The 17,066-nt window shown below is 41.9% G+C and overlaps 1 protein-coding gene across 2 annotated transcripts in view; it reads right to left on the bottom strand.

Moving 5' to 3' along the window:
• Positions 1–17,066, bottom strand: part of LOC137640318 (uncharacterized) — a 406,862-nt gene that overhangs the window by 54,894 nt on the left and 334,902 nt on the right. For both annotated transcript variants that reach the window (XM_068372950.1, XM_068372951.1), the window contains exon 9: positions 14,505–14,717. In XM_068372950.1, the coding sequence (XP_068229051.1) occupies positions 14,505–14,717 (213 nt within the window). The remainder of the gene's footprint in view (positions 1–14,504; positions 14,718–17,066) is intronic.

Below are 17,066 nucleotides of genomic sequence, written 5' to 3'. Positions count from 1 at the left end.
CCCTTATCTGTTTCAAGGATAACATTGAACCAGAAGTCTCTCCCCTGAAAAGCTGACCTCCCTCAAAGTCTGAAGTTCTACGAAGATAGCCCTTTAGGCATTCCACTGAGCAGAGGGATGCTTCTTCCTTCAGAGGGCAGATTCTCCAGGGACCCCATCTCTTAGTGGGCAGCTCGTTCTTGGCGAGAAACGTCGGGTCCGGAAAGAGGTTCAGTTCTCCGCAGTTTGTGAACTGAATGTGGCCATCATCCCTCGAGAGGGCCACTATTTCGCTAACTCTGGCTCCTGAGGCTAGTGCAAATAAGAATATCACCTTTTGAGTCAAGTCTTTCAGTGAGCAATCTTCATTGTTCAGAGTTGATGCTAAGTGAAGAACTTTATCCAAAGACCATGAAATGGGCTTTGGAGGAGCTGCGGGCCGAAGTTTAGCGCAGTCTTTAGGAATCTTGTTGAAGATTTCATTAGAAAAGTCTACTTGGAAGGCGTAAAGCATTGGTCTGGCTAGGGCAGATTTACATGTAGTAATCGTATTGGCTGCTAAACCTTCTTCATGAAGATGGATGAAGAAGGACAAACAGAAATCCGTAGAAATCTCCTTAGGTTTCTTCGCCTTGACAAAGGCCACCCATTTCTTCCAGGAAGACTCGTATTGTCTTCTTGTTGACTTTGACTTGTATTCTTCTAAGAAGTTAATACTGCCCCTAGAAATCCCGAACCGTTTCTTGACCGCTAAGGCGAGAAAATCATGAGATGAAGGTTCTGGGCTTTCTCTGATGAAGCTGAGACAGTCGATTTCAGCACTTACTGAGTCAGAACTGGGTACGGCAACGGGATCAGCTTCAGGCGTAGTTCCGTTACCAGAGGGAACCAAACGCTGTTGGACCACTTGTAGGCCACTATTGCTGCTGTCCCTCGAAAGGATCTCAGTTTGTCAAGGACTTTCAGCAGAATGTTGGTTGGAGGGAATATGTAGATCTTGGACCATCTGTTCCAATCTATGGACATTGAGTCCATCGCTTCCGCTAGAGGATACTCGTACGGGGCTACGTACCTAGGTAGCTTCTTGTTGTCGCTCGTTGCAAAGAGGTCTATTTGCAGTTCTGGGACTTTGCGTAACATGAAAGAGAATGATCTTGCGTCTAGGGACCATTCGGACTCTATCGGGTTGATCCTGGATAGAGCGTCCGCTGTCACATTGCGGAACCCTTGAAGGTGGACTGCTGACAAGTGCCATCTCTTCTTCTCCGCTAGTCGGAGGATGGCCAGTATCACTTGATTTATGTAAGGCGATCTCGAGCCTTGTCAGTTTAGGCATCTCATTACGACTTCGCTGTCTAGAACCAGACGGATGTGGATTGAGCAGCGAAGTTTCAGTTTCTTCAGAGAGAGAAAAACTGCCATGGCTTCCAGAAAATTGATGTGGAAGGTTTTGAAGAAGGGAGACCAGGTTCCTTCGACTTTCCGATGATGAGTGACCTCCCTACCCTTCTTTTGAGGTATCCGTGTGAATGGTGTCTGACGGTGGAGGTGGTTGCAAAGGTACCTTGCTCTTTAGGTTCTTGGCCTCCGACCATGGCTTGAGTAGGGATCGCAGACAATTTGGTATTGGTCTTTGTAGATCTCTTCGAGCGTTTGATGCGTATTTTCTCCAAACTCCTGATGCATCTTTTAATTGTGCTCTCAATACTGGATCTGTCACTGAGGCAAACTGGAGGGACCCCAACACTCTCTCCTGTTGCCTTCTTGATATCCTGGCGGATTGAAGGAGTCTTTTGACAGATCCTGCTATCTCTTTCCTCTTCTTTGATGGAATGGAAAGGCAGTGTGACTGCAAGTCCCAGTGGACACCCAGCCACTGGAACTTTTGAGCTGGAGATAGTCGAGACTTTTTCAAGTTGATCTTGAATCCTAAGTGTTCCAGGAACTGGATCACTTCCTTGGAGGCTTGCATGCACTCTTCCACGGATGCTGCCCACACCAGCTAGTCGTCCAGGTAGGCTACCACCTGAATTCTCTTTAGGCGTAGTTGATGAATGACTGCATTCGCAAGCTTAGTGAATACCCTTGGAGCTATGTTCAGACCGAAGGGCAAGGCTCTGAAAACGTACTTTCTTTTCTGTAGTTTGAATCCTAGGTAGGGGGAAACTTGACGGCTGATTGGAACGTGCCGGTACGCATCCGTCATGTCTATGGAGACTGTGTATGCCCTTTTGGGCAAAAGGGTCCTTATGTGTTGAAGCGTCAGCATTTTGAACTTGTAGTTCACTATGAACTTGATGAGTGGTGATAAGTCCAGAGAGACTGAGCTTTTCTGAGTCCTTCTTCGAAACACAAAATAGCCTTCCTTGGAATCTGATGGACTTCACCTTCCTTATAACTATTTTGTTCAGGAGTTCCTGAACATATTCTTCCAGTATGGGGTTTGAGTGTTGGAAAAATTGGGGGAAGTTGGTTGAGTTGAGCTCCAACTTCACCCTAGTCCGTTCTTGATTAGGCTGTGGGCCCAGGGATCGAAGGTCCAACGATCCCGGAAGAGGAGAAGTCTCTCTCCTACCGGTAGCATCTCACTTTGAGTGCTGGTTGGAGGATTTACCTCTTGGCCACGTCCACCTTTGTTGCCCCTACCTCTGAAGGGGCGTCTAGAGGATACTCGAAAGGAGCCTCGAGACCTCGGCCTAAAGGTTGTTGACTGCCTTTCGAAGACTGGGGTGAACACAGGCGATTAGGTCGCCAGCGTTTGGGGCACCAGTTGGAAGATGGTGGTTGGTTGTGCCACCGTCTGGGGCACCGTGGCCATGGGAAGCTGTTGCTGTTTTTTTGGCCGAGAGGGCACTCATGGTCGTTTCGATTTATTCTTCGGCTGGGGACCCTCATCAGCTGAAGATTTTCTTTTAGAGGACAAGCCCGACTTGGAGAGGAGATTCCTGTTCTCCGTTGCGGCTTTGTCCACGACCTCTTTGACCACTTCGCTTGGGAAGAGGTCTTTTCCCCAGATATTGGAGGCTATCAGCTTCCTTGGTTCGTGCCTCACTGCAGCCGAGGCGAACACGAACTCTTTACAAGCCCTTCAGGCTTTAATAAAATTGTACTGGTCCTTGGTGACTGTCACCAAATGAGATTTGGCGAAGACCATATACATGTCTGGGGTGTCCGGGATGTTTGCCATAGTCTCTAGGCCAGTCTGCAGAGACATGGAAGCAGCAAGACGTTCTTTTGTCTCCTGTTCCCTGCGCAGGAGAAAGTCTGACAACTTCGGGAGGTCTTCGCCGAACTGTCGTCTGGCAATATCTGCCTCAAGCTTCCCGACTGTGAAGGTGTTGTGGACATCCTTCCAGTCTGCATCGTCTGATGGAAAGGCAAGGGAAAAGGGTCTACACTCTTCCAGTGTAGGGCAAGGTTTCCCAGCCTCGACTGCCTTTAAGGCTGCCTTAAACCCTTTGTCCATAAAGGAAAAGGCACGTTTGGGGTCAGAAATAAAGGACGGGTGCTTTTTGCTGAGAGCCGGCACCTTGGAACTAGTAAAGGCCCTCTCCTTCAAGGTGGTTTTATATAAGGCCTGGGCCTTAGAGAGTTCTAGGGCAACGGTCTCCTTCGGCTCTGTCTCCTTTTTGGATGCAGGTTCCGTCCTCAAACGGACATAGCAATCCGGACAGGCCCCTTTGCTGGGCCAAAACTCGATTTCCTCTACTGGGACAGTGCCCAGTTTCTCTGAGAGGAAAATCTCCCCCCCCCCCCCACAATGGCCTATGCTCTGCGTACCTCCAGGGGTTGACGTCAGAGAAAGCGGGGAGATCCTTGACGTTTAGCTTCTTCGGGGCTAAACGTGTTACAACTAGCTGATGCATTTCCGTCCGAAGAGAAGCTTCTTTCTCGGATGATTTCTTCTGAATGTCCTGCATCATAGACAGCAGCCAGTGCAACGTACTCGTGATGAATCTAACTGGGGTACAGTGGAAGAAGTCGAAGGCACCGGCTCAGTCACCGTGGCTGATGATACCGGAATCGTTTCGGTTTTCTCGAATTCAGCCTCAGGAGGTACGTCATCCTCCTGATCCAGTTCCTCCACTAGGAGATTGTTCTCAGTCTCCTCCGAGACAACAGACATGTTGTCCTCCAATTGGATGCCCTGCAAGGCATCCGATACGTCAGGTTCTACCGGAATCTGAACTAGGGGAATCTCAGGTTGAGCCTGGGGAGTGATTGCATCCTAAGATGCCCTAGGGAAAAGACAAGCCCTCATCCTCTCATTAGGAAGGTATGGGCCAGAGGTGTTCTTCTGAACACCCCTGACCCATTTTTGCAGCGTCTCTCTTGCTGCGTCCCTTGACTCAGTAGACTTTTGGTCATCAAAAGCCTCTTTCACCAGTTTATCACAAACGGTACATACCTGTGGGTCCCAGTACTTGAGAGCCCCCTTGGTGACTGCGCAGCGAGCATGGGCCCTGCACATGTCATGGCCGTAGAAGTTCTTACTACGACCCTACAAAAGTTGTTCCCGCACTCGGGATGCTCCTCCTGTAAAGAAAGAAAAGCATATAAGTATTTGGTGAAATTCTCAGATTTCAGCATACATATTTTTAATAATATTAGCTTGGATAAAGTAAGCTAGAAAATAGGAAAGACACCAACTTGTGTTTCCTGTCCAGCCCATTGCTATGACCTCCTCCGATATTGAACACTAAATTCTTAACGAATTTTAGGGGAAGATGATATCCTTTGATATAAAGTGTCTTCTTAACACAATCTTCTAGGTTCAATATTTGGGATTAAAATAATGGTTGATAACCATTAAATGGTAGAGAGAATCGCTCTCTTATATGTGTTGGTCTCACAATAGGCTGCCCATGAAGCACCTAGTAGGTTGGAAAAAATTTTTGGGCTACAGCACTGACTGTCGGCGGCATGCCGTCAGTCCTGCCGGGCCTGCCGGCATATGCTGGCCTATTCTGGGCTATTGAAAGCAGTTACTGTCTTCAGAGAAATGGGCGGCAGGTCGCCAGCAGCGGCTCTGCCGGTCGGCAGCCGAAGGATCCCTCTATCAAGTAGGGCCCGGCGGCAAATGTCTAGAATTTGGGTGGCCGGCTGCCGGCCGACTACTTGGTTGCCGGCAGCCAGCCATAGTATGTCAACTGTCATTGGGTCGTCGATCAGCGACACATACAGCAAGTGGCGGCAGAGCAACTGCCGGCCGACAGACAACCAATATGGCTGCCGGCGGCTGGCCCAGTATAAGGAAAGGCAGAGAAAAAGAGAGGATGGAGGAAGGCAAAGACTCAGCCTTGCCGGCCTACATCCAGAATGAGGGTTCAAGTGGAAGGGGGAATTATATTTGGGCTTCCACACAACCATATCCCATACATACGGGCTATGGAAGGCAGTCCAAGGGAGGACTGAAGAACACTCTAAAGAATATGAGGGTACCTGTTGGCAGCCGGCTCAGCCGGCGGCAGACAGGGAACCTCAGGCCAGTACTTCAGATTACCCATAGTGTCAAATGTAGAATGATGGCCAGGGAGGGTGATGGCTCATCCAACACAAAAGAGACAGAGGGGAAGGGGTAAGTGTCGTATAAGTAAGGTAATACCCGAAGGCACTACCTAACTTGAAGGATTCTGATCTCGTAAAGAAACCTCAAGTAGGGGAAATCATTTCCCCAGGTTGGGTTAGTCAAGTGAGAAAGCGACACACAGGACACAATCTCGCAAGAGAACAGAATCTCGTACCAGAGACCTTAGGCAAGGAAGAAATAATTTCTTCGGTCTAAGATCTACCAGCACAGGACTGTGTGCTAGACCAAGGAAGGAGGAATTGTCATACAAAAACTCCGCGTAAGGTCTGGGGAGGTCTAGCCTCCTGTAAAGACAGCTTAACCTGACTTGGGAAATCATTTCACCAAGACAGTAATATGCCTAACACAGACTTATTACTCTGATGTCCCGTTCTAAGCTCAAAAACTGACTCAGTGGTTAAGAGAAAGAAATGAAACACCCCAGTAAAATTTTGCCAGAACTCAGTTCACAGCAAAGCTAACTGAAGATAGCCTAGGCTAATCAGAGGGAAGGGGGATTGCTCTTAAATCTCCTAGGAGATTAGTATCGACTTGAAAGGTATAGGAGGTGTCAGTCTCCCCTTAAAAGGCAATACAAGAGCAATGGGGACATCTATGAAAGTATACTAAAGCCCCTAGGCTAGTAGCCTAGGAGCATGGACAATCGTTCACCGAAACTCTCTTGTATACTATCTTGGAAGAGGAAAATTTTATGCAGTAATATCTTAATTGTATAAAATATTGCCTGAGCTTCAAATAACTTTACCAGGAAGGTTATATCATGCATGAAGTGTGTAGGTGCCTAGGCTAGGAAGCCTAGCACTCGTGAGGCTCGATCATAAATAGCCAAATCCACGACAACAATGACATAATATAAAAATCCCTAGCTAAATTTCTAAATAGCTAAAGTTATTAAAGCAAATAATGCCGGGAAAGTCGTTCTGGCTAACTAAATGTACAAGAGAGAACGACCGCGTCCATGACGCCATCCGGCTGGCAACAGCTCTTGTTACGTTAATTACGATCTCAATCAAAGAGCAAAACTGGCAAGAGCTTACATTTACACAATTCAAAGACATTACTTAACTTTCCAGAAGCAGATGAGGCTGGTGAAGACATCATAGCGACAAATAAACTCCATAATAGCAAGAGATAACATGGGATAACACCGGTCAACAAAGCTACTGCAGAAAGAATGGCTTGGTGGCGCCGCGCGGTGGCGATTTGTCGCACTATTTACAGTACGGTAGGAGCGTCGCCTTTTTAACGACTCCTATATTCTTGCCACTTTTCCCCTCGAAGCGAAAGCGCTATTAGGGGTGCAGATAGCTATGAGACGTGTCAAGAATACGTCCTCTGATATTACGCGATATCCCTTTTTAAATTTTAAGGGATATTCGCTCCAGGAGTTAGAATTCTGGATACCTTTGGTAAATTCTCTGGGATATATCACTGTAGTCAAATATACCTAGGAAGCTACTAATGAAGGAACTTCCATCAGGACGACATGGCCTAAGCCCAAATATATATATATATATATATATATATATATATATATATATATATATATATATATATATATATATATATATATTTGGGCTCAAGCCATGGCGTCCTGATGGAAGGTTCCTTTTTGGTAGCTTCCTTGGGTATATAACTTGCATCTCAGTCAATAGTATTGTAAAATAATGCCACTATCTTCATAATTAAACCTAGGATCACTGAAATATATCATGCATGAACACTGATGTTAGGCGCTCTGGCCTAGGGGCTAGACTAGCGAACTGGTATGGGGTCAGATGATGACCGATAACAAGGCGTCAAAACACGATATATAAAGTTCCTAGCTATGAAGACTAAATAACTAATAGTATCGATTAGTTAATGAGGCCGGAAAACGCTGTTGAGGCTAGCTAAATAAGGCATGCAAAACAACAGCGACGCCATAAAATGGCGGGTCCGGTCGAGGCACAGCTCTGCCACAAAACATCAAATATCTCGAAAAGTAAAAGTTACTTTACGGTCAGAGCTTATTTAAACAATACTGGAACCTTGTACTCAACTTTCCAGAAGAAGGCGAGGCCGAGGGTAGAGACATGGCTAAGATGCAAGTCGATAAAGTACGCACAGGGAAAAATCCGACTTGTAAGGCAAGCTACTAAACGAAGGATGAGGACGGACGTGACGTCATTTAGCAATGGCGCCCGTTTGTTTACGTCTCGAGTACCAAAAGTAGCCACGAACGAGATTAGCTGTGGAACGGCTCCCCAGCTATTCTCTGCCCCTACACATCGAAGTGTTAACTCTATGTAGGGTGTAGATAGCTATGTGGCGCGTTAATACATGCGTCCCCTGTTGATATACGATATCTTAAAGGGAAACCTTTAGGATACTCGCTCCAGAAGTTAGAATTCTGTGATAACCTGTGGTTAAATTCTCTGGGAATATTTAGTAGTTATATACCCAAGGAAGCTACCAAAAAGGAACCTTCCATCAGGACGCCATGGCTATCTCACCCAAAAATAGATTTTTCGCTTCGCTCAAAATCCGTATATATATATATATATATATATATATATATATATATATATATATATATATATATATATATATATATATATATATATATATATATATATATATATATATATATCTTTAGGTCTCGAGCATTGTTGTCCTGATGGAAGTTCCTCTAGGCAGCTTTCTACATGGAATATTTATGCGAGTGATATACCAGAGAATTTTACCTATGGAAGTATCACAGAATTACAACCTCCAGTGCGAATATCCCGAAAGATATGTATGTAACAGGGACGCGTTTAAAACAACCACAACTATCCCCGAATAAAGTTAACTTTGTCTCGGAGGATACGGGAAAGGATTGTATACGTGGGAGAGCCAGTACAACTCCGATATCACTGTGTTACTGTAAAACAATCGCTGGTTCTCCATTCCTTCTTGCAACAGCCATATTGTTGCTTACTTGGGATTTTCTCTTTCCTTTTCAAATTTTTTGTGTGTTTGAATTGTGGATGCCCCTGCTTATTCTTCATCGGTTAAGTTGAGTACAATCTGTGTTTTTTTGTGGAGAATATCTTATTTCTCACTTGTTTCTTCAGCGATGCGTGTTTCTATTTCGTCGCTGCCGCATGCCCGAAGCCAGTTGCTCATTCGTCCAAATTGCTCAGTGTTCTATGTGTATTTTATTACTAACCTTGTTAAAGAATGTTACTTATATGCTTTTACATTGTTTTATTATTCTACCTTAGACATTTGCTTTACGGCATGATTTTCTTACCCAGCCGATGGCCCAGGCTAGCCTATGGTCTAGGCTAGCTATTACTGTACTCTGTCTCCTCCTCCCTTCCTTCCCTCCCTTCTTGCCACTGGACCACATGGTTCTTGTGACAGTTGGCATTCCTCCGTTTCTATTGATACATGATAAATGGGCACTGCCTTCTTGAAGGGATTCCCCTGGGAGTTGTAGATGGATGAACACAGTTGGCCTAGGTCGACAGTTTCCACTCTATCTACTTAGCGTTAGTTTTTAGATATGCAGCACTGGTTGTGGGAACTTTTTCCCTTTACCTACATTCTGTTGTTTCTCTTAAAACGAAACTAATTCTGTTCTTATATCGACAGGTAGGCCTCCTTGCTGCCTTGCCCTTCTTCTAGGCTATCTTCCTTAGTCTTGGCTAAGTGGCAGACAGTTGGGAGACTCGTTCTCTGTGCCTACTTACTGTAGATCCCTTGGAATGACTTCGGATTGTTTTTTTAATACAGTAATTGGGCCTTCCTCTCCTGCGACCTTCCCATTTTCTAAGGTCCCTTAACTCCTTCTCCCTGTTAGACTTCGTTCTCCCCGGCATTTGTGGAGACCTCAGTTGCTCTATACCTGGATGAGCCAACCTGGGAAGACTGTTAAGTCTATTCTCGGGTTGGCAGGAGAATAATCCTAGATTGGGTTACTTCTCCCTGCCGCCTCAGCAGCCACCTCCTGGTAGGCCGGCTGCCTCTTCACCTTCCTAGTTAGGCTAAATTTTCTCCCTGGCTGTGGAACTACAGTTCCTTTGCCAAGTCTGATATTCTCTGGCATTTGAGGACCCCTTGATTGCTATATATCTAGACTGGCCAGCTTGAGGTTTCTGTCAGCCTACTCCTAAATAGGTAAAGGGATTTGATCCTATATAGGGATCATCTCTCTTGCCGCCTTAGCATCTAAAGTCACATATCTTATCTCTACCTCAACACAAGAGGAAGGATATGGCAAACTCAGTCAAGTGCCTACTTCAATCAAAAGTAATCACCAGACGTCATCAGGAAAGAGTCGTAGGATTGCTGCAGTTTCCAACCGTGACAGACCTAACTCTAAAAGCAAGACTCAAGGATGCCAACAGAGTCTGGAAAAGAGGGGCATCAAATGCTCGGAGAGATCTTTCCCACAAACCCCTGGCTTTACTGTGCAAACAGTTCAAGTCGTGGTCCATTGCCAAGAGCTTGTTGACTCACGTCCCTCTACAGTATCCCTATCATTCTGTGATATTCCCCTTCCAAGAAGATACAGGGTCAGTGGTCAGCAACTTTTCAGAAATTCCATATCAACATTCTGAAACCCATGGCAGTGTTTCTAACACTGAAGAGACTGAACTACAAAAAAAAAAAAAAATCACACGTCAAATTAGTTCTCGACAGCAAAATGACAGTCCACTACATCAACAGACAGGGTTGAAGGTCTCCTTAGATCAACCTCCTAATTTTATCCATTCTCACCTTGGCAAAGCGGAGAAATTGGCATATCTCAGCGGTACACTTAGAAGGAGTTCATAACATGAGGGCGGACGCCCTATCAAGATCCAAGCCTCTGGAAACAGAATGGTCTCTAGATGCAAAATCATTCTGTTTCATCCTAGAGCAAGTCCATGAACTGAAAATAGATCTCTTTGCGATAAGCTTCAACAAATAGCTTCCCCGGTATTTAGCACCGAACTTAGATCCGGAAGTGGCGGGGACAGATGCGATGTCACTGGATTGGAACAAGTGGTCTCACATTTACCTCATTATAATAATAATTATAATTATGATTATTTTTATTAACTATAATTGTAATTATAATTATTATTATTATTATTATTATTATTATTATTATTATTATTAGTAGTAGTAGTAGTAGTAGTAGTAGTAGTAGTAGTAGTAGTAGTAGTAGTATTACTTACTAAGCTGCCTAGTGAGGAAAGGAAACAAGGAAGAATAATATATTTTAAGAACAGTAACAACATTACAATAAGTATTTCTTATTTAAACTAAAACAAATTTTTCAAAAAATAAAGAGGAAGATAAATAAGATAGAATAGTGTGCCAGAGTGTACTCTCAAGCAAGAGAACTTTAAACCAAGACAGTCGAAGTCCATGCTACAGAGGCACTATCCAAGACTACAGAACAATGGTTTGATCTTGGAGTGTCCTCCTAGAAGAGCTAATTACCATAACTAAAAAGTGTCTTCTACCTTTATCCAAGACTACAGAACAATGGTTTGATCTTGGAGTGTCCTCCTAGAAGAGCTAATTACCATAACTAAAAAGTGTCTTCTACCTTTATCCAAGACTACAGAACAATGGTTTGATCTTGGAGTGTCCTCCTAGAAGAGCTAATTACCATAACTAAAAGGTCTCTTCTACCTTTATCAATAGGAAAGTAGCCACTGAAAAATTACATTGCAGTAATTAACCCCTTCAACCATTCAACCTACTAATTACAGTCCTGAACAAATTACGGACTTTCAAAGGACAGCAGCACTAGCGGCCTCAAGTTGACCCAAGAGTCATGGGTACCCTCTTGTTCTGGAACTCAAACCTCACCAGATCTCTCTACTGACTCCATTGCCGTCCCAGGATGTTCAATAGATGTCTGTCTTCGCTTCCTCCTGGACAACGAAAAACCTCATGATTTTCTTGCCCTAGCGCCTAAAAGAAACTTCGGAGTTGCGAAGGAGAGGATTGATTTTATAGAAGAATACAAGTCCGCTACTACACAAAGACAATACTTGTCTTCCTGGAAAAAAATGGGTGGAGTTTGTTAAAGTACATGAGCCTTCCTCAATTACTATGGACATCTGTATGTCATTCTTTATATCACTTCATGAACAAGGTTTGGCCTAGACAACTATTGCCTTATGTAAATTGGCACTAACTAGACCTATCGCTTACACTTTTGATATAGAACTCGATAGTGAACTATTCAATAAGATCCCGAAGGCTTGTCCTAAATTGAAACCAAATGCTCTTCCCATGGCCATCTCATAGTCGTTGGACAAAGTCTTGCCTCCTCAATAGATAACGGCACTACCTCTTTGAGGGATCTCACTCAGAAATTGATCTTTTTGCTTGTTATGGCTTGTGGTGCTAGAGTTAGAAGATGATGGCCACATTGAATTCGCAGAATCTGAGGAAGTAAATCTTTACCCGGGACCTGCATTCTTGGCTAAAAATGAACTTCCCACAAAACGTTGGGGGCCCTGGAAGATCGTTCCTCTAAAGGAAGACCCTTTTCTTTGCCATGTGGAATGCTTTAAGGCCTACCTGTTATAGAGTGGGGCCTTTAAAGGTGGACAACTATTTAAAGGGAAAACAACAGGTCTAATCTCTCTTTGAAACAGCTAAGGTCCAAACTCCTCTATTTTATGAGAGGGACTGACCCCGATAGTTGCCTCTTCCTTAACTTCTTCCAGTATATGTCCTTCGAAGGCTTACAACCTTATACAGGATGGAAATCTTCAAGTGTGTTTTAAACATTACTTGCATCAATTGGAAAAGATTAAACACATTGTGGTGGCCGCTGGTAGTGTGATTAAACCAGCTTTTCAGTGTTATGTATGGACTCTTATGGACTGTATAATTGAGAATTTTATAGTCCACATAGCGCAGGTGGAATAATATTCTTATCTGCAATGTGTGTTAACGGATATATCATATGAAATGTTCTTATATTACTCTATTACACAATTCTGGGGTGAAAACTTCTGGTTTCCTGCACAAATTAAAAGTAAATATTGTTGCACCAATTAATGTTACATATATAAACTTTAAAACAAATAAAAGATTATAGTTCTTTTTACATTTCCTTTATATGGACCTTCTGTACCTAAAATAAAAAATAAGTGTACCTCCTTTTTTTAACCCCTCTTACTGACTTTTGTCTGATAAATCAGAACAGAGGTATTATTCACAGTGAGTAGGACTGTGGAGATAATTATTTTGTTTCAATGCAATTTACAAAAAACTCGCTTAAGCTATTCATAGCCTGGGGCTGTCGTCCCAACTGCTATGGGGAAGTGCATAAACATTTATTTATGACACACTATTTATAGATAGAATTTTGTCCTATAATTAGTGAAATGTCAAAGAACTCAAATGGGTTAAAAACTCCAATTGGCCACAACTGAGAATGCTAATTCTCTGGTACACTTCCATCAGTACAACATGGCTCGAGCCCAAATAAAGGGATTTTATTGTAGGAAAAATCTATATTTGGGTGAGATATCCTTGTCGTCCTGATGGACTCGCCCGTTACGTTTCATCCCCTCCCAATTCTCAGTGTGAGGCCTCGCATCATGTGATGACTGCTGCTGGAATGGAGAATCAGCGAACATGTTTACAGCACACTGGGATTGGAGTTGTAACAGCCCTCTCTCACGTATCCAATTCTATCCCAAATTCTTCAAGATAAGGTTAACTCTATTCGAGGAAGGATAGCCGTGGCTTGTTTTAAACACATCCCTATTTCATACACGACATCTCTAAGGATATTTGCTCCAGGGGATAGAACCCTGTGATACCTCTACAGGTAAAACTCTCTGGTATATCACTTGCAGAAATATCCCAAATAGAAACTGCCTTTGAGGAACTTCCATCAAGACGACATGGCCATCTCACCCAAAAATAGATTTTTCCTATGTCAAAATCCCTTATATAATCGTGAATAAGGACTAGAATCGTAAGTATTTTGGTTGGTGGTAGGATGACAGTCTCCCAATTCGGGTTGTCAGTGGGGGGGGGGGGTTGAGTAATGGCTAAAGTAGGGAATGTCATTAGTGGCTTGAGAGAGTGGTGTAATTACTTTATGGTAACATAAAAAGACTAAAATAGCCCTTACATATTCAGAAATAAAGGCTAAAATCCCATGGCTTGTTATTATCACGTCCCTGAATTATGCATGAAATCTCTCGGGGTATTCACTCCAGAGGTAAGAACTCTGTTGATACCTCTAAGGTAATATTTCTTTGGTATATCACTCACAGAAAGTAGAAGCTGCCAATGAGGAATTACATCAGGACGACATGTTGGTTGGCTGAAGACAAGAGGAGGAGGGGCTAATATTAAGGAGAGGAGATATTCTAATGAAATTTCCCCGAGCATGAACTTGTGTGATATACAGCCATGTGCTATTCTCTTTTGTAGCTTATGAAAATTATAATAATAATGATGATAATAATAATAATAATAATTATAATGATAATAATAGTAAAGAAGACGTCACCGTGTGTATTATCAAGCATGTTTTGACGTATACTGACGTCAAAGAGGCGAAGGGGTTAAAGGTTTCATTAGTGAGAGACTTTCTTTAGAATTACTCTGAATGTTAGATTTTCTTCAAATAAAAACAAAAAATCTCCCCTTCAATAATGAGTTTTAGAACTAGGACTAATACCAATGAATAAAACTTACTATGACAAAAAGGCAAAATGGCAAGTGCAATTACAGCAAAGTTTATCAGTGACTTATATCAACTACTAAGGTAGAGGATTGGGCTACAATAACCCTCCAAGAGCAAAGCAAATAGGAAAACTAGACAAATGACACATTATTTGGGTAGTTTGACAAGAACAGTGAAAATAAATTCTCCATTATGGTTGAAATAGAAATATATAACCTATTTTCCCATTAATCTGTCACAAAATACCTGCAAGATTTTCTGGACTCCTCGAGCAGTTGAATAATGATCAGCACCAATGACATTTGGATCCATAATTCTTGATGTGGAATCTAAAGGATCAACAGCTGGGTAAATTCCCAACTCTGCAATACCTCTCGATAAAACTGTAGTGGCATCGAGATGGGCAAATGTAGTGGCTGGGGCAGGATCAGTCAAATCATCAGCTGGGACATAGATGGCCTGTGAGGTAGAGAATGGACATATTCCTGTACTGTAGTATTAGAGTAAACCTTAGACATACTTATTTTTCCTACAAAGTACTAAGTATGTTGATTATAAACAATCATGGGATAACTATTGAAATGCATATTCATTACAAAATTTGGAAGAGACAAGGGAAGCTATCAAAATTAGCAACTTTTCAGTACAATACACTTGAAAGACATTGCTACAGCTGATATAATACATAGCTTCTGTTATATCAAAAGTTTGCACAAGCTAGATATTGTTAGACTACAATTTGATTATTCGCTTAAATCTGCACTTTGCCTAGATCCTTATGATTCTCTGAGCTATTAATTCAGATATGATGATACGGGAAAAATGCTGCAATAAAGTAATTTTGTCAGCATCTAATGTTTTTGTATCTAAACTACAGTAATAACCTATATCAAGTACTTCTATACACTTCCCCTTCTGTTAACAACTATCACAGATAATTCCCCTACGCATTTCAAACCAGTACTGCAGTACCTCCGTTCACGAGTAACTTTGAGTACGATCAAATCAGTATACAAGCATACAAATTCAAATCAGTTTACGAGCATTGCATCAGTCCGCGAGCAAGAATTTCGCTCCATAAGCGCATTATGTGGACAAGTATTAATGGGACTAGCATGCAATGCGCAAAATTCAGTCACACAGTACACATATTTCACCCGAGATATGATCAAATGATTTTAGCACGTTTATTTTCCCAAAACCTCGCACCCCAATTGCTCAGAGCCTAACGCTTTCACTCTCCAAACAACAGCAATAGAAGAATCATCTCGTGCAAGCGTCTTTTGAATTGTTTTTTCTACAATTTGTGGGTTATGATCACTATTGTTTATCATAGATATTTTGTTCTGCGTTATAAAGTTAACAGTATCGTGACCATGTCTCCCAAGATGATTAAGAAAGACTGTAAGTAGGAAAAGATTATGCGTGTGGCTGACCTGCAAAAACTATACATTCATACTGCAATATCCACGAATGGTAAAGTTAAAATTCTGGGCAATTCAAAAGATATCAAAGCATTAGAACCAGTGCTGACATTGATGAATCAACAGCAACATCTTCTTAATGCTGAAAGGCTTCTACTTATCTGGATTTATGACAAGTATCTATGACAAGCAGTAAGGTGATGCAATTACCAAAAACACTGTTTGTGAAAAAGCAATGGTATCAAAGGAGCATAAGTGCAACATCAAGAGAATATGGAGGAGATTTCAATGGCGGAGGAGAGGGGGGAAAGTGACAAACCTGAAGCTTTAACTGAAATTAGGGAATTGTTAAGAGTGGAGGGGGGAACTCTGCAAAATCTTACAGACAGACATCTCCAAGATGAGGCTTCGATAGAGCTGGCAGCGAAACTATTTAATGAAAATGCAATATTTAATTTTCTTAACATTTTAAAGAAAAGGAAAATGCAGTCTTCTATAGATAAAATTCTTTTTGAAAAGAGAGTATCAAGAGTGTAAAAAAAAGATGAACAAGTGTCCCTCCAGTTAGCCACGACTCTCCTCAAAGGTAAAGTGCGACTTGATTTGTAAATATCTTTATTTTTCATTATGAATGATTCATTAATATTCATTTCTGATGTTAGAGGTTTTAATATTTTTACTAAATTACATTAAAAAAATGATAAAACTGAGTGTATTTATGGATGAGTGGAATGCATAAAATTTCTTTTTATTTTTTATGGGAAAAATTGTTTTAGTATACAAGCATTTTGGTTTATGAACTCTCATAAAAAATTAAACTTGCATACCCAGGTACTAATGTATATATTTTCAGAACTCAAACTGTAGTTTGAGTAAAATTTGGGGTTCTTAATGCAGGGGCGAACTAAAATGTTTATATATCAAAACCTGTATAGTGTAACTATAAAATTGAAGGTCTACCTTTTACTCAATCAGATGGTTCAATCTGCAATATAATGACATACTAAAAGGCCCATTATAAGTGAAGGATCTCATAAGTTTTAGAAATGCTTTTATAGTATGTGAATTTGCTTAGTTAAAATCATATGCTAGAGGAATTCTATCAGTAATTCTTAAACTTAACGTAAATAAAATAATTTCCATTTTGTCTCCTGGTCCACAGACTAGGAATATTCTGTATCTGGTACTTAATGCCAGCCTCTGTCTTAGAGTACCATGAAATAAACATAGTATATACAGGAATGTGTCTGTAATATCAATACTGTTTATATTTCTTAGTCTAATCTTACTTCATCACCCATGACTGACAAAATAATGAAGACAAATGTATTTCCTAGTCTAAATCTAGTTGTCAAGCTTAAAGATAAATTATACATTTATTTGG

Source organism: Palaemon carinicauda, chromosome 4, assembly GCF_036898095.1.
Source record: "Palaemon carinicauda isolate YSFRI2023 chromosome 4, ASM3689809v2, whole genome shotgun sequence".
Classification (NCBI taxonomy): domain Eukaryota; kingdom Metazoa; phylum Arthropoda; class Malacostraca; order Decapoda; family Palaemonidae; genus Palaemon; species Palaemon carinicauda.
Note: the sequence above shows the minus strand (reverse complement) of the source record. Positions and strands in the feature narration are given on the sequence as shown.